Source organism: Triturus cristatus, chromosome 1_1, assembly GCF_964204655.1.
Source record: "Triturus cristatus chromosome 1_1, aTriCri1.1, whole genome shotgun sequence".
Lineage (NCBI taxonomy): Eukaryota > Metazoa > Chordata > Amphibia > Caudata > Salamandridae > Triturus > Triturus cristatus.
In genome coordinates, this window is record NC_140579.1 from 64,656,481 (window position 1) to 64,680,582 (window position 24,102).

At 45.9% G+C, this 24,102-nt stretch overlaps 1 protein-coding gene across 3 annotated transcripts in view; it reads right to left on the reverse strand.

The window, feature by feature from the left end:
- Positions 1 to 24,102, reverse strand: part of LOC146869417 (coiled-coil alpha-helical rod protein 1-like) — a 208,944-nt gene that overhangs the window by 127,793 nt on the left and 57,049 nt on the right. Inside the window, exons 5-6 of one of the 3 annotated variants that reach the window (XM_085599816.1) lie at positions 17,995 to 18,147; positions 14,609 to 14,631 (exon numbers count right to left, since the gene is read on the reverse strand). The exons of the other annotated variants lie outside the window; for them this stretch is intronic. Coding sequence (XP_085455942.1) covers positions 14,609 to 14,631; positions 17,995 to 18,147 — 176 coding nt within the window. The remainder of the gene's footprint in view (positions 1 to 14,608; positions 14,632 to 17,994; positions 18,148 to 24,102) is intronic. 3 annotated transcript variants of the gene reach the window in all.

Here is a 24,102-nt window from a genome sequence, read left to right on the forward strand (position 1 = left end):
GCAGTCCAGGAGCAGCTACAAAGTGAATGGTGTGGCAGGACTTATGCAGTATTGGGTGGTGACATGGAATAGGCTTTATACACTGAAAAGAAACATGCCAGGGAAAGTCAGTGTGTTTTACTGTGTTTTCACTTCATTATTCCCCTATGGGGATGTGGGGCCCATGGCTAGATTAACTTCCGTTAGGCCGACAGATTCCAGACACGCACTTAAGTCCAATGTAGCGAATGTGAAAATAAGTATTCTGCAGAGTCCAAAGTCATATTTGTACTGCTTTTGGGTCATCCAGAACTGTCATATTTCTCTGAGCCAGCCAGGACCAGACCCAGGCTGAGGGCTGACCTGAGCTGGATGGATTGATAACCTTTCTTCCACAAGCTAGGGCCTCCTCTCCACGAAGAGAAGATGGGAGGGGCTACAGGTTCATCAATTACCAGCTGTCACTGGGTGTCAGGCACCAGGCTGCACCAAGGAGGGAAGCCAGCGTGGGCGAAAGGGGCTTCAGAGACATGTGGCCAGAAACCCTGGACGACGCCATTTTGAACAAGCTCAGAGGCTGGACAAGCAGGGAGCAGGGGCAGGGACGTGATGGGTCGCTGTTTGATAGGACCAACAGAGACTTCCTGCCAGCCCCCTACTCAACTTTTAAAAAGTGCTTGCACAGGAAGAGAAGTCTCTCTGGGGTGTGGTCTGCTGAGGCTGAAGGTGCTGGAGCCTGGCGCAATGGGCAGTTGGAAGGAGAGACCCCCTGACTGCCCCCAGGACCCTAACAGCACCAGAAGAAGAGCCCAGGACCGGTGCGCAGGAGCAGTGACCTCTGCGCAGGGAGAAGAGAGGCCACGGAGGAGAGCCAGGCGAAAGGCTGGCGCAGGGAGCCAGTGAAGAATGCACCCTGCTGAATCAGAGACCCAGAGAGCGGAGGAGAGTGTTCCCAGTGGCTGGGGCTGGTAAAGAGGAGCATGAAGCGCCACATAATGCCTCGCCAGGCATTTGGAAATCTGCCGTTTTGGTGCTTTGTGACCCCCAGAGGAGGGGGGTCACCCTCACTTGTGAAAAGGTGGTGGGGGAGCTGCTGGAGGAGCGCAGTCTTCCCCCCCTTTTAAAGTGAAGAGGCGCACTGCAGGAGAAGTGTAGTTGCCAGGAGTACTTCTTTTGAAGGGACTGTAAGTCACATGTGTAAGGAGATGTCATAAGCCAAGTGGGGCTTTGTTGCCAGACAGTCCTGCTAGGGTGTCTGGCTGTATATGCGCAATCCTGTGATTTCATCTGTGATGCCTTTAGGGGCTGTAATTGCAATGCATTCAAATGATCAACCAAGGTGATGAGTACTGTCATTCTAAAGTGTGCGTAAACATGGATTCTTGCTGCTGCGCTTAGGTGAAGACCCCAGACTGTTAGCCCTTAAGATATAGAGGTGCATACTTTATGGTCAGCAGGAGATGCTCAGTCAGAGTCATGTGTCACCAAGGCAGGTTTACCCCTTTTTAATGCTTGTTGAGGTAATGGGGTGGGTCGCCACTGGGATGGTGCCAGTGCGCAGGGCCCTTGCTCCAGGTTATGTTCAACTATCTGCATTGGGGGCAAGTTGATGTGCATACATGGGAGTGGTGGTACTAGACCCCACTCCCCCTTTGCGGGAGGGGTGGAGATGTTATGCAATGTCACAAAGTAATTCCAACAGCTTATGAATATTTGTAAATTGGTGCATAGTATTGAGTAGTGTGTGTGTTTAATAAATGTACTCTTACTTTTATAAAGCAAAGTACAGACTGGACAATCAATTATTGAGTGTTATCTTTGTGCACCTGCAAATGGCGATAATTAGCCCACACCACCTCCCTTGAGTAAGCCTCAGACTGCTCTGCAATGCTACTCTCTGAGAGTCAGGCGCTACAATTGGGTGTTTGGTTCCCAGTGAAGGACAAATGTAGTCATGTTATTTGTGCAGGCCTCACAGATGCTGCCTCGTTTTCCAACACCCACTTAGTAATCAATCAAGCTAAAATTCTTCTAATCAGTTATTTCAACTACTGGGCTAATGATGAGATGGTGTAGTGAATGATCCACTTTTGTGGTCTGACACCCTATGATGACCCTCAACCACCACCATTTTGTACTGACTTAAGTGTGTTATGTTACCTTAGCCTTAATGTAGAATAGGTTTGCATATGCCTGCTTTTCTTCTGTCTTTTAGTGGAATAGTCTTTCCAAGAATAGAAGGTATGGGATGTTGAGGTGCAGTGTTGTGGGTGATCGTGCACACATGTGCTCAATGTTGTATACTGAGGGATTAAGCGTATAATGTTATTTGGGTTAGGTGAATTATGACTTTGACCTATTGGCTTTGACGTGGTCTAATGTCATTCTGATTTCTGACTTTACCTTGCTTTATGGCAGTGCTGACTATTGCCTTGGACATGGTTTCATGTCATCCTTGCTTTTCTGATTCCATCTTGCTTTGGGCCTTTCTGTGTGCATGGCTTAACTAACTCCATTTTCATGCTGAAGCCATTTGCTGTGAAGAGGGCATGTTCTGCTCTTTTTCCTGTTTTCACACTTTACTGACTAGAGAGAACTGGTTCTTATCAGAGGAATGTACATGGTCTGTCTCGTAGCCATAGCAAGGGCCTGATCGACCGTTGCTGTGGCCTTGGAGCAGGCTGGTACGGGCTCTCATGAGATCGAGGGGGCGAGGCTTGCTAGAAGCTTCGCTGTATTTGAATTTGTATTAAAAAGGGGAGCCTACACTGGCCTGGTGGAAGTTCACGCCGTGGAGCAGACGTGCTGTCACAGAAGAGTAGAGGCTGGTGTCACCGCTGAGCTTTCGCCCGGTTCAAGCAATGGACTCCCCTTGAGCGAAGTGGGGTGAAATGATGGAGCATTAGGTGAGGTGTCTCTGCTACTAACTGTCTCTTGATTCTTTACTGATTCTCTCCTTTCCTTCTTATTTTCTGATTCTTATATCCATACATATATATATTTCTACATATATATTTGCTTTGATTGTGTATTTCAATCGGTTATTTGATATGTGAGAGTCTGCCATGATCATTATATATTCGGCCTGCCCGTGATTGAAGTATTGTGTTAATAAATTTATATATTCCATATGTTTGAAGTCGTCTTTTCCTTGTAGCAGGAGGTGTGGACTCTTCTTGGCCAAGTATTCTGTTGTCGAAGGATGGGTGAATTCACTTCTAGCAGGTAATTGTGTTATAGGAAGTTGTTCTACTCCTGGCAAGTGATGCGCAAAGTACCTTTGTATATTGTTTTCTTGCCTTGCCTTTGGGGGGAGTGTTGAAAGTTTGCCCACCTTAGGAAGTGCTGTGTATATGTTATATTCCATAAGTTTGGAACTGATGTTCTCTCCCTGGGAAAGTGACGGTACATACGTTGGTCCAGGGGAGATCTAAGTTTGGCATTACAGATGGGTGTCCCAAGTTCATCAGAACTGGCATACTTAATGGATTGAATTGCGTTTAACATGTGACATCTCCCACTCCTATAAAAGGACTAACCTTGACTAAGTCTGGACTTTTAAACCTCACGTTATCTACTCTGATGGTTTCTCCATGCACCTGGTCCGATCATTTTTTAATAAAGTTCTCCCTTACTAATCGGACTTCAGCCAAATCCCAAGTTAAGGCAGTCCGAATGGTGAGGAATTGAAATCGTACCAAAATTAACGCCTTCTGTAATCTCCTGGCAACCACGGTGCCTACTACACAGTCTCTGGTCAACCAACATGAAGAAAATATTAAATCATGGATAGCGGCCACCAGTGATATCCATGCCCCTCTCGGGAAAGTCAAAACGGCCAGACAACACAATGCTCAGAGATACGCCGTACTGAAAGTATCTGGAGATGGAATTACTCTTCAGATAAAAAAAGATATTTACCAAACTCAACTCAAACAATAGAAAAACTCTATCCTTCAAACCAAGGCCACTTATTTCCCTAATAAAATCTTGAAATCAACAAACAAATCCAGAAACATATTCGCAATTGTTGCTGATCTATCCAATCTGGACAGAGTCATGGTCAAATTAGCTCTTACCCAGTCACTGTGTAACTCCCTGAACACCTTTTTTATTGATACAATCATCACCATTAAATCCAGTATATCCGGTAATTCCACTCCTGGTGCCCAGCCAGCTGCCCTCAGAAACTCTCACTCTCTGCATCAGTTTCCCATCATTAGCAGAGAAGTCTTTCTGGATCTGTTGACCAAAGTTAGATCTGGAACTCCTGCCGATAGCTGCCCCCGCACATTTTGAGGGAAGCTTTTTGTAGTATAAGACAGAAATAGCTCAGCACACAGTGTGTGCTGAGCTATTTCTGTCTTGTGCATTTTTTGGGGTGACACCAAATATTAGGGACGCATGAAGGTCACGTCCCTGGCTCTTTGCACCATATTTTTGTTCATATACAACATTGTACTAGTTTGATTGGTGCAGGTTCTCTAGTGCCCTGATCTTCTCATCTCTGTTCTATATCAAGCTTTTTGTAGTATTCTGCCGTTTTTATTCTTATGTGATTTACACCTCTTGCTCAGCCAGTCTTTGTGCTGTGTGCTCAACAGAATGTTGGAGTCATGAAGTGCCTCGGAATGTTGGGTGCCTGAGAGGTGAAGGGACAGTTGAGCATGGGCTGTGAAGCAGGCATGCTGCTCCTGGTGGGGCTCCCCTTCACAACTCAACTACCTGTTGTACTGGAACAATTCAACATGTTACCTGCTTGAATAAATCATCTTTAATTACAACCTACCTGCGTGGACCTCCGATACTACATTTATTTGGTGGCGAGCTGGTGACGAACCTAGGTGTTACTAGCAGATCTCAGGAAACTGGCGAACCAAAAAGGACCTGGAGATGGCGCAACCTAGAGAAACTAGTGGCAATAACCACAATTTTCAAGAGAGGAGGTATCCACAAGAAAGGAAAATCTGCGAAGAAGATACAAGGTTGTTCTACACAGAACAACAAAGACGTCTACATGAGTGAAAGACCTTCCTCTCAGACAAGAAGAAAAGATATCAAGATACAAGGGTGTTTTACATATAACAACAAAGACGACAACAAGGAAGAAACAAGTTGTTATATCTCTCTACTCTGTCTATCTATTTACCGTGTCATAGAATACTATGGTTGCTTAGTAAACCATTGTTTGTGTTCATTTTAAATCGTTTGCGGAGCTGTTGATGGAGGAGGAAGCTTTCACCGTGCTCCTGTCTGCTGTGTAGCAGTGTCTGAATAAATCACATTCAGAATCACCTGCGTCGGAGTAGTCAATTACTACAATTATTGTGGCGAAGATCGAGTGCTACACAGTCACATTTCGGACTACGCGCGCAAAGCTGAGTGACAAGCTCTTTGTTAAGACGGATTGCGGTAAGACTATTTATTTATTTAGAAAGGATTACCACGTTAGACTTTCACCGCAAAGTCTTCACATACTGAATCGCGCAAAGAGGCTGATATAATCAAGTTTTAAGTAACAAGAAGTGTTAAAGATGTAAAGGATGTTTAGAAATTAACATTCCTACCAGTGCACGAAGGAAACTCTCGCTTGTTCAAAGACTGCAACGTCTCTTCCCCGGACTTGCGCAGTTAACCTAGCACTGGCCGATCCCCGCAGTTGCACACGGACGGTTACAGGCCCAGATCCGCCTGATTTGCCTGACCTAGGCCGCGAATCCACAACGTTCGTTTGCAGGACATCGCGTCATCATCAACGTGATCAACGCGCAACAGCGTTTATTCACCCCGTCAGGCCAAATACAACAATCCAGCCAATCACGACGATTGGCACGTCTTAACCCTTCAAAAATATAACGATCTCAGCCGATCAACGATGTAAATGCATTAAAAGTGCTGTCATCACACGATGATCAGCACGTCTTTCGTCCTCACTTGAAAAGCAAAGGCAGAAATAAATTTAAAAAAGAGGAACTTACTTGTTCTGCTGATCGACGATCAGCACGTCTTGATGTTGCATACATTAGTGTGTTAAAGGAGCCTGTTCACACATTGCAAAACATGTATTTAAGTTAATTTCACATTTATTTGCTTCAATTTATGTGTACACTTAGTTAATAAGGAGAGATTTCAACAAATATTTTTTTATGTTTGGAAGTTGATGTTCACACCTTATGAAAATAAGTTTTCTTGTGTCTACACATGGTTATGTTCTTATCATTTTCATGTATATTCATGCATTAAGTGTTAAATTGTGTACTCCAAGTTGTTTTTCAATTTACATGTTAAAGTCTAGGTAAAGACATAACCTCTTTTGGTCAACATTATGCAATCCGAAGCTCCACCTCCTTCGTTTTTAGAATCTCCAGGAGAACCTCCTGTCAGGTGGGAGGTGTGGTTTGATGCATTTCAAACTACCTGGGTGCCATTGGTGCATCCAGGTTTTCAAGTGAAAGGAAAAAATATCTCCTTCTGCATGCCCTTGGTTTTGAAGGACGTTCTATTTTCAAACACCTTCCGGAAATTATTTATCCTCCTGAAGAAATTGTAGATGCGTTTCAAGATACTGTTGCAAAACTTAAGTTAAGATTTGATAAAAAACCCAGTCTAATGGTGTTACGACACAAATTCTTCAAACGCAAACAGAGTGAAAGTGAAGACGTGGATTCGTACATTTCAGTATTACGTAATTTTGCTTCTTTATGTCAGTTCGAAAATTTCACTGACCATTGATCCTTATCAGTTTGTATGCCACTGTAAAGATAAACAGATTCGTCAGAAACTGCTATCTCTAGCAAATCCCACTCTTGATGAAACTATAAAAATTGCTAAAAGCATTGAGACTTCGGTTACCTCTTTAAAAGAACTGGAGGACAATTTTACAGAATCTGTTAATGTTATTACTAGCCAGGGTAAAGACAAACAAAATGCGTCAAAATCTTCATTGACAAAGATCAGCTCACGCAAAGACATTAGTGGAGGCAACAGTGTTTATCAAGCTCAGTTTACAAGGAATATGTGTTACCGTTGTGGAAACCCTCCTCATCAAAAAGGTGCAAAGTGTCCAGGAGCAAATGTTACGTGCAATTATTGCAAAAAAATAGGACATTTTGCTAAAGTTTGCATGAAAAGGAAAAAACCACTCAAATCTGTTGCCTGTATTGTTGAATCTGATCAGGATTCTGATCCTGAAATCATTTCAGTGGTTACTGACCTTCATGATATGGTGTCTTACGTTAATGATTAATCTGAATGTGTGGATCCTATTGTAGAGATTATAGTGGGTGGTAAAGCTCTCAATCTCTTAGTTGATTCTGGGGCTAGAATTACAATGATTACTCAAAAGTTGTTTTATGATACATGGGGTGACAAACAACTACAACCTCCTGATCGCTCCCCAGTCTCATATGAGGGACGAAAAATTGACCTTTTGGGGTTTTTTTGAAGACGAGCTTGTTTTCAAAGACAGGAACATTTCTGGTAAGATTTATGTTGCTGTTAAGGGCCTTAACATTCTTGGTTGGTACCATCAAGGATTGTTCGGAATGGTACTCAGACCAGGTACTAGTGAACAAGTCTTGGTAATTACAGAAGATCAACAATTGGGCAGTTGGAAGGAACGATACCCTTCTGTCTTTGGGGAAAGTTTAGGTACAATTAAGGGCTTTCGACATAAAATCATAGTAAAAGAAGGTGCTCTTCCAGTCAAACACAAATTGAGAGGTGTTCCTTTCAGTTTGAGGGATGATTTGGACAAAACTTAAAATGTTATGCGAGCAGGGGATCATTGAGACAACGGAGTCCTCGCTTTGGCTTTCTCCTTTGGTAGTTGCCTGGAAAAGGTGTGGAAAACTTCGCGTCTGTGTGGATTTGAGGTCTCTCAATAAGGAGATCTGGGTCGATTCCCACCCGTTGCCCAAAATCTCTGATCTCCTATCAAGTGTCAAGGGGTCTAGATATTTTTCAAAATTAGATCTGGCAAGTGCCTATCATCAGATCGAATTAGACCCTTCCTCTCGTCATCTTACAGCATTTATTTCACCTCTTGGCACATTTCAGTTTAAAAGAATGCCGTTTGGTCTTGCCTCTGCGGCATCAGTGTTTCAGAGGGTGATGCAAAACATGTTAGGTGGGATCAGCGGAGTCCTGGTCTTTCAGGATGATATTTTAATTCACTCAAAAGATATTCCTTCACACAGTTCACTACTCAAAGAAGTTTTAGATGTGTTAAAGAATCAGGGTGTGGTAGTAAAATCAGAGAAATGCAAATTTCTTTGTGATGAAATTGAATATCTAGGTCATTTGATTTCCAGTGATGGAATCAGGCCTAGGCAAGGTTTACTTGATGCAATCACTTGTGCCCCAACACCTTCTGACAAGACAGGAGTAAAATCACTTCTGGGTTTGCTGGAATATTATTCCAAGTTTGTCCCGAACTATGCTACAATAGTTCGTCCCATTAGTTCATTATTATGCAAGGGAGTGATTTTTGCATGGACGGATGAGTGTGAATCAGCTTTACAATACGCGAAATCGTCACTTGTTAAGAGTGGGGCACTTAAACCTTATGATCCTACCCTCGCTTCATGTATCATAGTTGATGCAAGTCAAGTTGGGTTGGGAGCTGTTTTAACCCAAGATTCTCTTTTGGGGGAAAATACTGTTGAGTTTGTGTCCAGAGTTTTGAGAGATGCAGAGTTACAATACTCTGTAATTGAGAAGGAACTACTTTCATGTTTGTGGGCTGTTGAAAAGTTCCGACCATATGTTTGGGGAAAACGTTTTACTTTAAAAACTGATCACAAACCCCTGGTCAGTATATTAAGTTTGTGTACTGGGAAATCATGTTCTCCATGAATACTTCGCAGGGTTTCTCGCCTTATGCAATATCAGTTTGATGTACAGCACATCTCTGGGAGTAGAAACCTTAGAGCTGATTACTTGTCGCGTTTTCCACTTGACAATTGCAAGTTGGAAGATTCTGAATGCGAGGTTGGGGATGATGACTCTGAAGATTGTTTTGTAGACTCTATGGATCTTCATGAGCATGGTTTTGACTCAGTTGATGAATGGGTGAAAGCCCTCAGTGAGGATCAAGTTTTGCAACGTGTGTGTGAATTATTTAAATCAGGGTGGCCAAAAGAATGTGTGCTCCCACAACCTTTACAACCTTTTTGGAAAGTCGAGTCTGAAATTTCAGTGGAGGATGGAGTACTTTTGCGTGGTGACAAGCTTATTGCCCCTCACAGCCTCAGAAAGAGTATTATTTCTAAAGCACATGAGGGTCATCTGGGTACTACGCTTACTAAGTGAAGGGTTCGTCAGTCCTTCTGGTGGCCAGCTATGGATAGTGATATCAATCAACTTATCGACTGCTGTGTGATTTGTCGTACAGCTGACAAGGGTTTGAAGGTGACAACTCCTCCTCTTCTCCCCATAGAATGTCCATCTGAACCGTGGTCTAAGGTTGGTCTGGACATTATGGGACCACTAGAAATACTGCCAGGGGGGTGTCGTTTTATTTTTGTCATGATTGATTATTCTTCTAAATGGCCAGAACTTAAAATTGTCAAGGACTCTTCATCTCGTTCTGTGATCTCTTTCCTGAAGGAGATTTTCATGAGGGAAGGCTTTCCCGATACAGTTGTTTCAGACAATGGGACACAATTTATTAGTTCGGAATTTGAATGTTTCTTGCGCTCATGTCATATTACGCATGTAAAAAGTTTGCTCTATCACCCTCAATCTAATGGTCTCGTTGAGCGCATGAACAGGGTGGTGGGTGATTGCATTAAGTGGCTAGATCTCGAAACGCCGATGTCCTTACCTCAATTGACAGTATGTTGTGGTTCTATAGAACTACCCCACACTCCACAACCAAAATCTCTCCGTTTCAACTTCTGAGAGGTAGGAGAGCCAATACAAGTTTCAAACCTGCATGGATGAATAGATTACTTAATTCTGTTCCTGATGCTGACAGTCTTATGACAGTGGTACATGAAAATGTTTCCAATTCCCAACATAAACAAAAAATATGGTTTGATAACAAACGAGGTGTCAAATCTGTGCATGTCTTTGTAGGTGATTTTGTCCGCATTAGAACTCCTTTTCATGTAAACAAAGGTGAATCTAAGTTTGGTCCTCCTGTACAGGTTACTAAGGTGGGAAGGAATGCTGTGCAAGTTGATGGAGGAAAATGGTGGAATGTTAGCAAAATTGTAAAGGTAAAGGAGGTTGTGGGTTTACCATGTTCACCTTCAACCTCTCACCTTGCTCAAGACGCAAAAATCTTGGATGGTTCTCTAAGAAGAAGCAATAGATCGAGAAATGTACCTTACAGGTATCGTAATTGAGAATGTGAACATATGTTCTTTATAGTTACTGTGTTGTAAAGGTGACTACATATATATATATTTTTTTTTCTTTATCAAGTGGTAGTTTTGTTATTCTAGTTTTTTTGTTTTGATTATTTTCTTTTGTTTTTTGTTGGGAGGAAAGAGGATATGTTATATCTCTCTACTCTGTCTATCTATTTACCGTGTCATAGAATACTATGGTTTCTTAGTAACCCATTGTTTGTGTTCATTTTAAATCGTTTGCGGAGCTGTTGGTGGAGGAGGAAGCTTTCACCGTGCTCCTGTCTGCTGTGTAGCTGTGTCTGAATAAATCACATGCAGAATCACCTGCGTCGGAGTAGTCAATTACTACACAAGTCCTACACAGAAAAGAAATGAAGACAACAAGAAACAGGTTAAGATGAAGAACTACGCCTTCCAGCCCCCACCAGTGTCATCACCATTTGACAGCCCTAGGCAAGACTGTGTTCTTTTGGTTTATTTGTTTGGGACTATGAAGTTAAAAAGGACTGCTTCTGTCATCATACTGGCCTATCTACATATTGTAAATCAATTTAACTCCATGGTCTTTCAGAAATGTCTAGGAGCATGGGAGTACAGTCCTGTCTACAAAGTAGGGAAAAATGGTTTATTCCACAACCTTTCACGGCAAGTAACACAGCGTTTATGTTTCCAGTCTTCATGGGTGTGTTTTATACTGGCAAAAACTTTTGCCTAGAGTGTTGCGGTGCTTGGGAGACGCCCAGCTGTTGTAATCTTTATAAAGGCTCATGTGGGAGGTAATTGACATTGATGCTGGCAACAACCTTTGTCTACAGTGTTCTGGTGTTTGGGAGAAGCACAGCTGTAGCATACTTATTGATCTCACATATGAGGTAATTGACAGTTTTTTCAACTTGTCGTTGTCTGAAGTGGAGTTCCTAGGTGTCAACGCGCTGCTGACTCTCGTCCTGCTCTGCACGTTAATTTGAGTCTTTTTTGTTACATTCCACTTATTCCTCTTTTGCCACTAGCCTTCACAATGCCACCGTGGTGTGTTCCCTTACATTTGCCGCTCTCTTCAGAATTTAACGCTTGGCCGGCAATTCGGCCGTTATTTCCGTTTTTGAGCCATTTTACATTGCGCGTGCTTCTTACCTCCTTGGTAGAGCCGCGCGGGACATCTCAACAAGCGAGCCCTCCTGTGCTGCTACACGTCATAATTTTCTTAGTGATACTGTTTGGCGCTCTAGCACGCCGTGATCCACCCGGCTCAGCGTCAGGATGCGTGCCCCCATCTCTGTAAAGTTGTCAAATGCTACGGAGGAACATATCCGACGTTTCTCTGTGCTGGTTGATGAGTGTCATTTGGAATTTCCTCCATCACAAGTTGTGCGGTATGTTTACAACAATGAGCTTCATGGGTCCATTGATGATAATCACGGAAGAAACTTTATGGATCGCATATATGTAACGTCGCTCTAACACTTCAGTGGGAACTGGGTTGTGCTCAGCTTTACCTATGCGTTCTTCTGGCTTCAAAAGGACATGGGCTGGTGTAAAGCAGGGACATTGTGCCTCACTTTACCGGTCTTTCCAGGAATGGTGCACTGCTGTCTGCTGAACAGTGAACGGTAATTTTTATTTCCATTACGTATACACCATTTCGTCTTGCTTACACTTGACGATTCTCTTCCACATTTATTTCTATCCTTCTCTCATGGGATTGTTATATGAGAACATTTTGCTCATTTATGTGGATGCTTAGGTTTGTGGGGTTTGGTCACTTACAATTCCCATTGCTTCACATTACATTTCGTTATATCTTCTGGGAGGTGGCATAACGTTGTGTCTCTCCAATTTACTCTCAGGGCGTTTCTTTTTGGGGCCTATTCCGCTCATCATTTCTCGTACATGGACTCTGAGTACACACCTTCAGGGTTTTATTCTTCATTTCACATGTGTACAATTTTACACTTTATTCTTCCCTACACCGGGATGGTAATGGGTTCTTGCCCCATTCGCTCATACACATGCCTACACGGGCTACATACGTTTTTCACCCATACACAGGGCATCATTGCATGGGTTTCTGTCCCATTTACATTTGCTACTCACTATCACAACAGGGAGTAGGTCATGGGTCTCAGTCCCACTTTCACATACACTGATACCCTCAGACAGGGTGTGTCTTATTGGGATCTTTCCCAATTACATTTGCTTACGCCCTCTTGCCAACCTACCTGCGTGGACCTCCGTTACTACACTTTTCTCACTTGTCCTGACACCGCTCTTTCTCTATTGAATAATTCACTTATCCTGGGCTTGGCTCCCAGAGCTTAGAGAGGCAGAAATAGTTCCAATTATCAAGAAAATAGGTACAGACCCACTGGTCCCTACAAACTATTGCCCTATCTCATTGCTCCCCTTTTTAGCCAAGGTATTGGAAGCATATGTTGCCAACTGTCTCTGCTCTTTTATTGAACAGTCTCAATTCCTTGACTCCCATCAAGCGGGCTTTCGGCCCTCTCACTCAACGGAGGAAGCAATCCTGACCGTATTAGATGGAATGAGGAAAGAAGCAGACAAGGGCACCACTCAGGCTCTGGTGCTTCTTGATCTCGCTGCGGCTTTCGACACGGTCGACCATGAACTTCTGGTGGACCGAGTCAAGGACTCAGGGATCCAGGTTGGGCCCATAAAAGGCTCACGTCCTTTCTAGATGACCGCTCTCAATCTGTCCGTCTTTCGCAATTCACGGCTCCTCAAGTCAAATTGACATGTGGTGTGTCACAGGGGTCCTCCCTGTCCCCGCACCTGTTCAATTTGTTCCTCTTCCCAATAATTCAATCCTTAGGTGAAAGAAATGTGTGCACTTTCAACTACGCTGATGATCTGCAACTGATCTCACCATCGACAAGTCTGCTACCTCCATCACTAATTTTCAGACAATCATGCTACACATATGTAATTGGATGAATAGCAATCACTTAAAATTGAACTCGGATAAAACAGAACTGATAAGAGTCGGAGGGCCCCCTAAATACCTGGAATTCGAATTTTTGCCCTGCTGAGTTGGGAACCCCACCCTCAAGATCAGCTAAAAGCCTTAGTGTCACAATTTACAGCAACCTGACTATGAAGTCTCAGATTGGGACGGTGGTCTTGACCCGTTTCTTTTCAGATCCGGACGATCAGGAAGATTAGTAGATTCCTTACTCCTGAAGCTCTTACCCAGGTCGTTCTAGCCTTGGTCATCTTCCATATTTACTATGCTAATTCACTTTACTTCGGCCTCCCGGCATATTTAATAAGAAGACTGCAGCTGGAGCAAAACTAGGCAGCTAGATTAATCTATCATCAGCAGAAATGGCATCACGTTACCCCCCCCTAATGTAGAAGCTACACTGGCTCCTTGTAGCAGAATGCTGTTCATTTAAGATAGGGTGTCTCATCTTCAAATCTCTCCACAACACATGCCCGGAGACTCCACCCTGGTCCAGAGATATGTTCCTACCTGGGACCTTAGGTCATCGCATCTTAATCTCTTGGCTACTCCTTTCTTTACACACAATAGATTAGGTGGATCAAGATTTGCTGTCCTCGCCCCTCACTTTTGGAACTCTCTCCCCTTTAACATCAGATTCTCGACAATTTACCCCCAATTTAGGAGACTGCTAAAAACCTGGCTGTTCCACCAGGCTTATGAATGAATCAACGAGCAGGAGGATACCTTTTACAATTAGCGCCAAGAAACCACTTGGTGTATGTGCGCTATACAAATACTTTTAACGTAACATAACATTTACTTACATTATACGTGTACGTCCTTGTTTTTGGGCTTGCTTTAAAGAGGTAATGTAATGGTTAACTTCATGAGGGTGTGATCCATAAGAACAAAAACAAGATGGCGGACATTTGGAGGTCTGAGTTTGGAAATGGTATCCACTCTCCTACCAACCAAGAGGATGAGTCAGTCATTTTGATACTGGTCAACAAAGCACCTAAGACATTGTTGTAGCACATGCTTAATTCTCTCAGTTCAACCAATACATATCAGTCATTCATGATAAACAATGAATACATATTTTGGCAGCCCATACACTTGCAGACAAAGCAACACTCTCCAACTCGTTTAAAAAGCAAACTATTTTTGTTTCATCGTGGAGAACATTTCAGTTCTCAATGATGGCTGCTTGGTGGAACATGAATTACTGGAACTACAAACCACTTCTTGCGGTCACCTATGCTTAAATGCCCGGGCAACACCAGAGGGACAAGATGTTCACTTCTACCTCAGTTCCTCGGCCAGGTTGTCCTTTTAATAATAATAATAATAATAATAAAGCGTTTTATAAAGCGCATGGCTGCACAACTGTGTATCCCCGCGCTGATTGCTGACAAAAACTCCTTACAGCTCACCGAGACAGAGAGACAGGGAAATGTTAATAAGGGAAGAGATGAGTTTTTAGTTTAGCTCTAAAGAGGATTTCTGATGGTTCCATTCTCAGATGAACTGGCAGGGCATTCCAATGCTTTGCTCCAAGAAAACTAAAGGAGCGACCGCCTAGTCTTGCTCTATTGATCCGGGGAAGTTTGAATTGTGACATACCCGAGGATCTGAGGTTTCTGGTAGGGCGGTGGATAGTAAGAAGATTTCTCAAATAAGTGGGTCCTTTGTTGTGTGCAATTCTGTGGGCATAGCAGAGAGCCTTAAATCTGATTCTTTCTCTAACTGGAAGCCAGTGAAGCTTGGATAAGGTTGCTGTAGCGGATGTTCTTTTTGGTAAACCTAGTACCATGCGGGCGGCCGCATTTTGAATGCATTGAAGCTGGTGCAGTTGTTTTTGGTTCGCACCTAAAAGGAGAACGTTTCCATAATCCAGGTGGGGCGTTATCAATGCATGCACTAACGTTTTCCTTGCTTCCATGGGAACAAGATCAATAGTCTTACGCAGGATTTTTAACGTACCCATACATTTGCCAATTGTTTTATTGACTTGTGTTCTTCCCGACAAATCCGAGTCAATCATTATTCCTAGGTTTTTGACCATTTCGACTGGGTGAGGACAATCGCCCAGTGTAGTAGGCCACCAAGCCTGGGACCATATGGAGGTTTTTTTCCCTACCACTAGCACCTCCGTTTTGTCGCCATTCAAACGGAGGCAGTTATTATCCATCCAGGTGGCGACCGCTGCCATACAGCTAGAAAAATTGGTGGCAAATTTTTCGCTGTCTGGGGTGAGTTTGAACATGAGCTGGGTGTCGTCAGCATAACTGACAATGCCCACCCCAAAATTCTCTACGACTCGAGCTAGGGGTTCCATATAGATGTTGAACAGGGTAGGGCTCAAACTAGAGCCCTGTGGGACCCCATAGCTGATGTCGCGAGAAGATGACTTGAAGGGTGGGCAGTGTATTTGGAAAGATCTTTTGGAGAGAAAAGATTTAAACCAGGCAAGGGCATGATCCCTTACTCCAATGTCTGATAGTCGGGACAACAGGGTGTCATGAAGCACAGTGTCGAAAGCTGCACTTAAGTCAAGCATGACAAGTGCAGCTGTCTCCCCCTCATCTACCATCTTGCGAATGCACTCCGTGGAGTAAAGAACCGCGGACTCCGTGGAGTATCCAGGTCTAAAACCAGATTGTGTCGGATGAAGTATGTTTCCTTCTTCTAGAAAAGTCATCAGTTGTTTATTGACTATTTTTTCTATAATCTTAGCGCATTGTGGCAAGAGGGAGATGGGTCTAAGATTTTGATATTGAGTAACCGGAATGTTTGGTTTTTTTTTGAGAGGGATGACTTGTGCTGTCTTCCATGCTTCTGGGACGTAGCATTCTTGAAAGGACAAAGTGATCAAGTGTCTGATATGATCAATAAGACCGTTGTTCATAATGTCTTTAATTTTACCTAAAGGGCACACATCGTTAGGGGATCCTGAGTGGATACTAATGATAATGCTGATCAACTTTTCTTTGTCAGGAGTGATAAAACGTGTGAGCGTGGTTTTTTGGATAGGGAGTGGTTCTTTCCCTTCTATGACATGGTTTGAAAAAGTGGCATGTATTTTCTCGACTTTATTGACAAAGAAGTCAGCTATCTGATCGCATATGTCATCAGAATATGTGTCCTGCATATCTAGGGTAGTGGTGTTTGTAAGTTCCTTATAAATGCTAAAAAGTTCTTTCATGGGGTTAGTTGCCTCTTCAATTCTTGTCTGGTAAAAGGAACTTTTCTCCTCTCTAACCATTTTCTGGTATGATTTTAACTCTAGTTTATATAGTTCCTTAAGCTCGGGAGAGTAATTTTTCCTCCACTTGCGTTCTGTCACTTTACAGTGTATTTTCGCAAGTTTTAATTTTTCTGTATACCAGGGTTCAGATTTGGTTCTTCTAACGGGGGGTTTAGACGTCCACGGTGCAATAGTATCGAGTGCCTTGCTCAGCCATGTTTCATAATTCTTCCAGGTATCTTGTAAGGAGAGTCCTATTGGCGGGGTGTGTTTCTGTAATTCACTGATCATACGTTCCGGGGTGTAGTTTTTCCAGTTTCGTCGTTTAGTGAACAGGGGTTTATTGGGGGCTAGCTTACTCTTGTTAATGGGAATATAAAAGGTGATCCGGTGGTGGTCAGACCATATGATAGGTGTAGGGGGGAGCATTTCAATATCCTCCCAGGTAGAAAAGACTGGGTCAAGAAGATGTCCCTGTTGATGCGTGGGGGAGTTTGATAGCAGTGTTACTCCTATCGCCTGTAAAGCAGTTCTAAGTATTTGGGCTTCTTTAGCATTATTATCTTCCAGATGAAGATTCAGATCACCTAAAATCATGAAGTTATGATGTTTTATCGCTAATTGAGTAGCTGATTCTATAAGCTGGTTACAGAAAGAAGTAGCGTTTCCAGGGGGACGATATATAAGAAGGCCGGTAATGGTCATCAATGGGGTCATTTTTATTGAGAAGGTCCCACATTCGCTATGGGTATTAGCAGTGTCAGTAAGTGTGCATTGTAATTCCTTTTTGCAAATTAATGCAATTCCACCTCCACGTAGTTTAGGTCTGTCGATTCTTAAAAGGCTATAACTCAAAGGTATCGCCTCTACGATGTCAGGGGCTGAAGAATCGTCTAACCATGTTTCTGTGAGAAACAGCACATCATAATCTTGTGATTGTAGTATCTCTCGCAATTCCGTCTTGTGTTTTACCATCGATCTACAATTTAGCAGCAACATTTTAAGTTTGGGTGTAGGGGCCTTATATAGAGGAGCCTTGCTGAAGGAGTAGTTACATATGTGACAGTGTTGTGGGATACAGTTGGGGTCAATGGCATGTAAACAAAGTTTGTTGGCGGTCCTACCCAAATTGTGCAGAGTCGCGCTAGAGTAGCAGAATCTCAGCTGGTCCACTCTCTTAGCAGAGCCTATATCGATGGTAGAGGAGCTAGAGTGTCCTGCCCCGCGCCCCGGTCGTTCGCGGACGGGCGCAGACGGGCTTGCCTTAGGCGCGCCTTCGGCGCGCCATCGTCGCGCCCGCTGCGCTCGTCCGCTGCGCTTCCGGTGGGGACACATGCTATATAGCAGAGGGGTCCTGAGGGGGCGTGGCTACGGAGGTGGGCGTGGCCTAGCGACCGGCCAATCCCGTCGTTTCAGCAGGGAAAATTGAGCCTACGTCAGCAAGCACTCTGTTGCCTGGATGTGAGCAGCTGCTCCTGAAGTTTCATGACCTCCTGTCTGCTCTGCTCACGCTCCTGCTGAAGGTCTGCTTGCAGTGCTTGCGCAGTCTGCCGCAGAGAGTCCGCCTCGCAGCACTGGGCCACAGCGGTTGCGGAAAGCTGTAAAAAGGAGCAGAACATGGAGGGAATTCTTTGGAAGCATCCACCTGGAGAAATCATTATCAAGTTACCAAAGTCAGCAGTGTGAGATGCCAGCAGCATTTTACCAAGCAGCTTATGACAATGGTTGTTTGGATGGCTTTCAGAGAGGATTATTTGAATTGAATATGCTACTTACCAGTATGCATCTGTTCTTGGCATGTAGGGCTGCTGACATTCATATCTGTGCATAGATCGCCGCCTAGTGTTGGGTCCGGATGTTTGCACGTTGTTGTCCTGGAAGAGTCTTCGAAGTATCCTTGGATAGGTGACTCCTCCCCTGGACTACAGTGCGCATGGGCATCCTCTCCATCCTCAGATTGTTTTTCGCCATTGTGGCAGTGATGGAGTAGATACAGAAAGTGATGACCATGCTTGCAGTAATTCTGAGAGCTGCAGCTGCGACAGGCGCCGGGGAGGAGGGAGGGCGATATGAATGTCAGCAGCCCTACATGCCAAGAACAGATGCATACTGGTAAGTAGCATATTCAGTTCGAGGCATGTGGGCTGCTGAATTCATATCTGTGCATAGAATACATAGCAGTGCCCTCTATTGGCGGCGGCTACCCGTGCCAGCTGCAGCGGTCTGAAAAAGTGTTTTGAGAACAGCCTGTCCTACAGCTGCCTGCTGTTTTGACTGCACATCTACGCAATAGTGTTTTGTAAATGTGTGTGTAGTGGACCATGTGGCTGCTCTGCATATATCATGCAGGGGAATATTTCCTAGGAAGGCCATGGAAGCCCCCAACTTACGTGTTGAGTGGGCTCGTGGTGGAATAGTTAATGTGCGTTTTGCTTTTTGATAACAGATTTGAATACACTTAACTATCCATCTGGCTATCCCTGCTTTGGAGATGGCGTTACCTTTGTGGTGTGGGGCAAAGGCAACGAACAGTTGTTTTGTTTTCCTGAAGGGTTTAGTCCTATCGATGTAGTACATGAGGGCCCTCCGTACATCTAGTGTATGTAGTGCCCTTTCTGCAACAGTTTGTGGGTTTTGGAAGAAAACTGGCAGTTCAATAGTCTGATTCATGTGGAACTGCGATATTACTTTGGGCATGAATTTGGGGTTGGTACGTAGTACGACCCTGTTGGCGTGAACCTGTATAAATGGCTCTTGAACGGTTAGTGCCTGGAGTTCACTAACTCTTCTTAGGGAAGTGATCGCTACAAGGAAGGCCACTTTCCAGGTAAGGAATTGAATCTCGCATGAGTGTAGAGGTTCAAAGGGTGGACCCATTAGGCGTGTGAGGACCAAGTTGAGGTTCCACATTGGAGCCGGTGGGTGGCGTGGTGGAAGGACTCGTTTGAGTCCTTCCAAGAATGCTTTGATGGCAGGCACTCTGAATAGAGAGAGGTGCTGCCTGGTTTGCAGATAGGCTGAGATTGCGGTCAAATGGACACGTATAGAGGTGTACGCCAGATTGCATCGATATAGGTGTAAGAGATAACAGATGATGTTTTGGATGGATGCGTCCAGCGGGTTGATGTCATTATTACCGCAATAAATGACGAACCTTTTCCATTTGGCTGCATAGCAGGCTCTGGTAGTGGGTCTCCTGGCCTCCTTGATGATGTCCATACAGTCGGGTGGCAGGTTGAGATAGCCAAACTCTAGGACTTCAGGAGCCAGATCGCCAGATTCAGCTGTTGCGGATCTGGGTGCTGAACCTCTCCATGGTTCTGCGTCAAATGCGCGGGTTTGATCCGCAGCCTTTGATGCGGCACCACAGAAAGTTCGAGGAAGGTGGTGTACCACGGCTGGCGTGCCCACGTGGGAGCAACTAGGACGAGTGTCAGGGAGTGTTGTCGGAGTTTGCGGGCCACTAGCGGTATCAATGGCGCTGGGGGAAAAGCGTACGCAAATCTGCCGGACCAGTTCATCCATATCGCATTGCCCTGCGACTGCGGATGTGGGAATCTGGCGGCGAAGCTTTGGCATTTTGCGTTTTCGCTTGTCGCGAATAGGTCTATCTCCGGAAGACCCCACTGCTGGAAGTACGGTTGGAGTACTGATGGGTGTAACTCCCACTCGTGCATCTGGTGGCTGTGTCTGCTGAGCAGATCCGCCATCTGGTTGTCCTTGCCAGGGAGGTGTTCCGCCATGAGGAACATGTTCCTTTGAATGGCCCACTTCCACATGCTCTGAGCCAGATGAGACAACTGCGGAGAGTGTGTGCCTCCCTGTTTCTGTATGTAGTACATTGCGGTCATGTTGTCCGTCCGGATCAACACGACCTTGTTGCATAGATGTACTTTGAATGCCTTCATGGCTAGGAAGATTGCCATCAATTCCAGAAGGTTGATGTGCAACTTCTTTTGTTGTGTTGTCCATAGTCCTTGCACTGTGTAGTGGAGTACCTGAGCTCCCCATCCCTGGAGAGACGCGTCCGCTGTCAGTACTATCTGTGGGACAGGCTCTTGGAATGGTCGGCCCTTGCAAAGGTTTTGTGGATTCCACCAATGCAGAGAGTTGTATGCCCGACCGCTCACCCACACTAGGTCCTTTAACTGTCCTTGAGCCTGATTCCACTGACGTGCTAGGCACTCCTGAAGTGGACGCATATGTAATCTCGCGTGCGGGACTATGAAGATGCAGGAGGCCATCATGCCTATCAACTGCATAAACACTCGCGCTGGAAGTGAGTGATTGGGTTTGAATTTGGAGATCAGCAGTTGTATGCTGTTGATCCTCACTAAATTTGGCTGAGCCGTGGCCGCCAGAGTGTCTATAGTCGCACCTAGGTACTGTTGTACGTGTGCGGGCTGGAGATGGGACTTTGGATAATTTAGTGAGAATCCCAGACTGTGAAGAAGGTGAATGGTGCGGGACATGTGGCTTGCACATTGCTGGGCTGACTTCGCTTGAACGAGCCAGTCGTCTAGGTAGGGGTAGACGTGTATATGCTGCCTCCGTAGATGTGCTGCCACCGTAGCTAGGCACTTCGTGAAAACCCTGGGCGCTGTTGTCACGCCGAAGGGAAGGACTTTGAACTGATAGTGCTGCCCCTGAACAGTGAACCTGAGGTATTTTTTGTGTGAGGGGTGGATGGGTATGTGAAAGTACGCATCCTTGAGGTCCAGTGTGGCTAGGAAGTCTCCCAGCTTGAGAAGCGGAAGGACTTGCTGTAGAGTGAGCATGTGAAAGTGCTCTGAAAGAATGTACTGGTTCAGGGGTCTCAGGTCTAGTATAGGTCTGAGCGACCCGTCCTTTTTTGGAATTAAGAAGTAGAGGGAGTACACTCCCGCACCCTGCTCGTGGATGGGTACGACCTCTATAGCGCCTTTTAGAAGCATACTTTGCACTTCTTGCTGTAAGAGCGTTAAGTGCTCTGAGGACATAGGACGGCTTCTTGGTGGTATTGTGGGTGGAGTGGAGGTTAACTCCAGACAGTAACCGTATTTTACAATATCTTTGACCCACCTGTCCGTGGTGATGGAGTTCCACGTGGACAGGAACCTTTGTAGCCTTCCCCCGACAGGTGTTATGTGGTCGGGAGGAAGGGAGAGGGCGTCACTGCTTGTTCTTGGGGGAGGACCTGGTGTTGCCGTAGCCACGTCCCCTGCCCTTTGTACTGGAGCCACGATATCCACCTCGGGTGTTTTTATCGTAGGTGGTCTGTGTATTGCCTTTGTTATATGTCTGTTGTGACCCCTGTCCTCTACCTGCTCCCTTGTTTCCGGGGCGACGAAAGGAGCCGCTCCGAAAGGACTGAGTTTGTAGGGCGCCCATGGACTTTGCAGTGTCCGTGTCCTTTTTTATCTTTTCGAGGGTGGTGTCAACCTCTGGCCCGAATAAATAGTCGGGGTTGACGGGCTGGTTCAGTATATTGTTTTGTACCTCAGGCTTAAATCCTGAGATCCGTAGCCAGGCATGTCGTCGCAGCATGACGCTTGTGTTTATGGCTCTGGCAGCTGTGTCTGCAGCATCTAGTGCACATTTGATGGAAGCGTTCGTGAGTAGCTGTCCTTCTCTGATGAGCATTTCTGCGCCTTCCTTGAACTGGTCAGGGAGATGTTGGAATATTTGCTCCAGTGTGTCATAGTGCGCTCTATCATAGCGAGCAAGGAGCGCTTGAGTGTTGGCTATGCGCCATATGTTGGCAGCTTGGGCGGCAACTCGCTTGCCAGAGGTCTCTAGCACCTTGGACTCTTTGTCCGGGGGAGGAGCGTCACCTGTCGTTTGCGAGTGTGCCCTCTTGCGTGCATTCGCTACGACGATGGAGTCGAGTGGTAATTGGCCTCTGATGTAAGTAGGATCCCCAGGTGCTGATCTGTATTTTTTATCAATCCTGGGGTTTATCACTCGTGCCCTGGTGGGTTCCTTGAAAATGTCCTTGGCTGGTTTGAGGACCCCCTTCAACATTGGCAGAGTCTTTACATGTCTTTCTGAGGATGCAAAGGTGTCCATTAGAAAGTCATCTTCGATGGTATCAGAGTGAAGCTGTACCCCATGGTTGTTTGCAGCACGTTCAATAAGAGCGTTGAACGCCGCAGTATCCTCCGTAGGAGATGTTTTTGCCCCATAGAGTTGTTGGTCCTGTGCATCGAGAGGTGCACTGGGGTCTGCAGGGTCGCCCCAAGTTTGATCAGGGTCCTGCTGGTCATCAGGGTCTGTGTCTACATGGTAGGGGACTTGGTCATCCATGTAGTCCTCCAATGCATCCGTATCGGAGCGTGTGGGGGAGAACCGGTGTGGATCCTGGTAGGATGAATGGAAGGGTTCATAAAGGAGAGGTTCCGATTCTACAGGCAACTTCCTTTTTAGTGGGATCCTGAAAGGGTCCAGTGGCGGCTCCGAAGTTATCCTTCGGTCGTGGAGAATCATCCTGCCAGTGTCGGCGTCGATGACACGTGCCGGAGACGTCTCAGCAGGTGTGACCGTAGGTTGGGTGACCCGTGTCCTGAGTTGGAACATTTTTGGGATTGTCGACGGAGGCAAGCCGAAGGTAATGTTGGCCGGCACCGAAGAGGCTGCTGGAGCTCCGATCGAACCGGAACCCGACGTGTCCTGGAGGACAGCCGTGGTTTTGCTGCCTTGCGTCGCACCAGGTCGTACTGGGGGCGCCTTTGAGGCTTTGGCACCGGCCAGGTTCGTAGAGGCGGCCGTGGATTTTTTTGGCGCCGGCGGGTCATCGAGTCGAGGTGCGGAGATCACCGTCGAAGTCTTCGATACGTGAGGCTTAGGTGCCGTCGAGGGAGCGATGCGAGACGCAGCAGGCGGTACGGCCCTCGGTGTCGTTGGTGCCGGTAGCCGAGCAGGTTTGTCGGTGCCGATGGCCTTTTTCCGTTTGTCGACTCCAACGTCGCCCGCTTCAAGTTCGGCACCGAAGTCTCTCTTGGTGCGGTCGGTGCCGACGCGTTGCGCTGGCGTCGAAGGCGTGGAAGGCCTCGATCCGACCAGCGCCACTTTCAGTTTCGGTTTCAGTGGAACCGGAGCAGCTTTCGGTTTCGGTTTTGTGGTAGGGAAACCAGCTTGTTTATGCAGTAATGGCTGCCGCTGAACGTCCGAGGCCGGGCCCGAGGGCGGGGCCGAAGAACTGCGGGATGGGTCTCGGGTAAGGCCCGAAGGCGATCCCTCGACCGGAGCCATAGGCTGTGGCACTGGTGTTTCTTCGGTTTGAACAGGTAGGCCTTGTTCATCATTGGAGCTACTCTCTTCGGCCCCTAAGGCCTCCTCGTCGTCTCCTACCTCGGTGTCGTCTTCACCTCTGTGGAAGAGTGACTCGTCTACCTCGTCCGATCCGGGTTCGTGTTCGGAAACGGGACTGGAGGGCAAGACTTCCAATTCCTCGACGTCTTCGGCCTCGTCGAAGATGTCTGTTGGGGCCGGTGCCGCGTGCTGCGCCTCGAGTCTCGCCGCTCGTCGATTCCGTAGAGTCTTCTTGGAACGGAACCGGGCACAGGCCATGCATG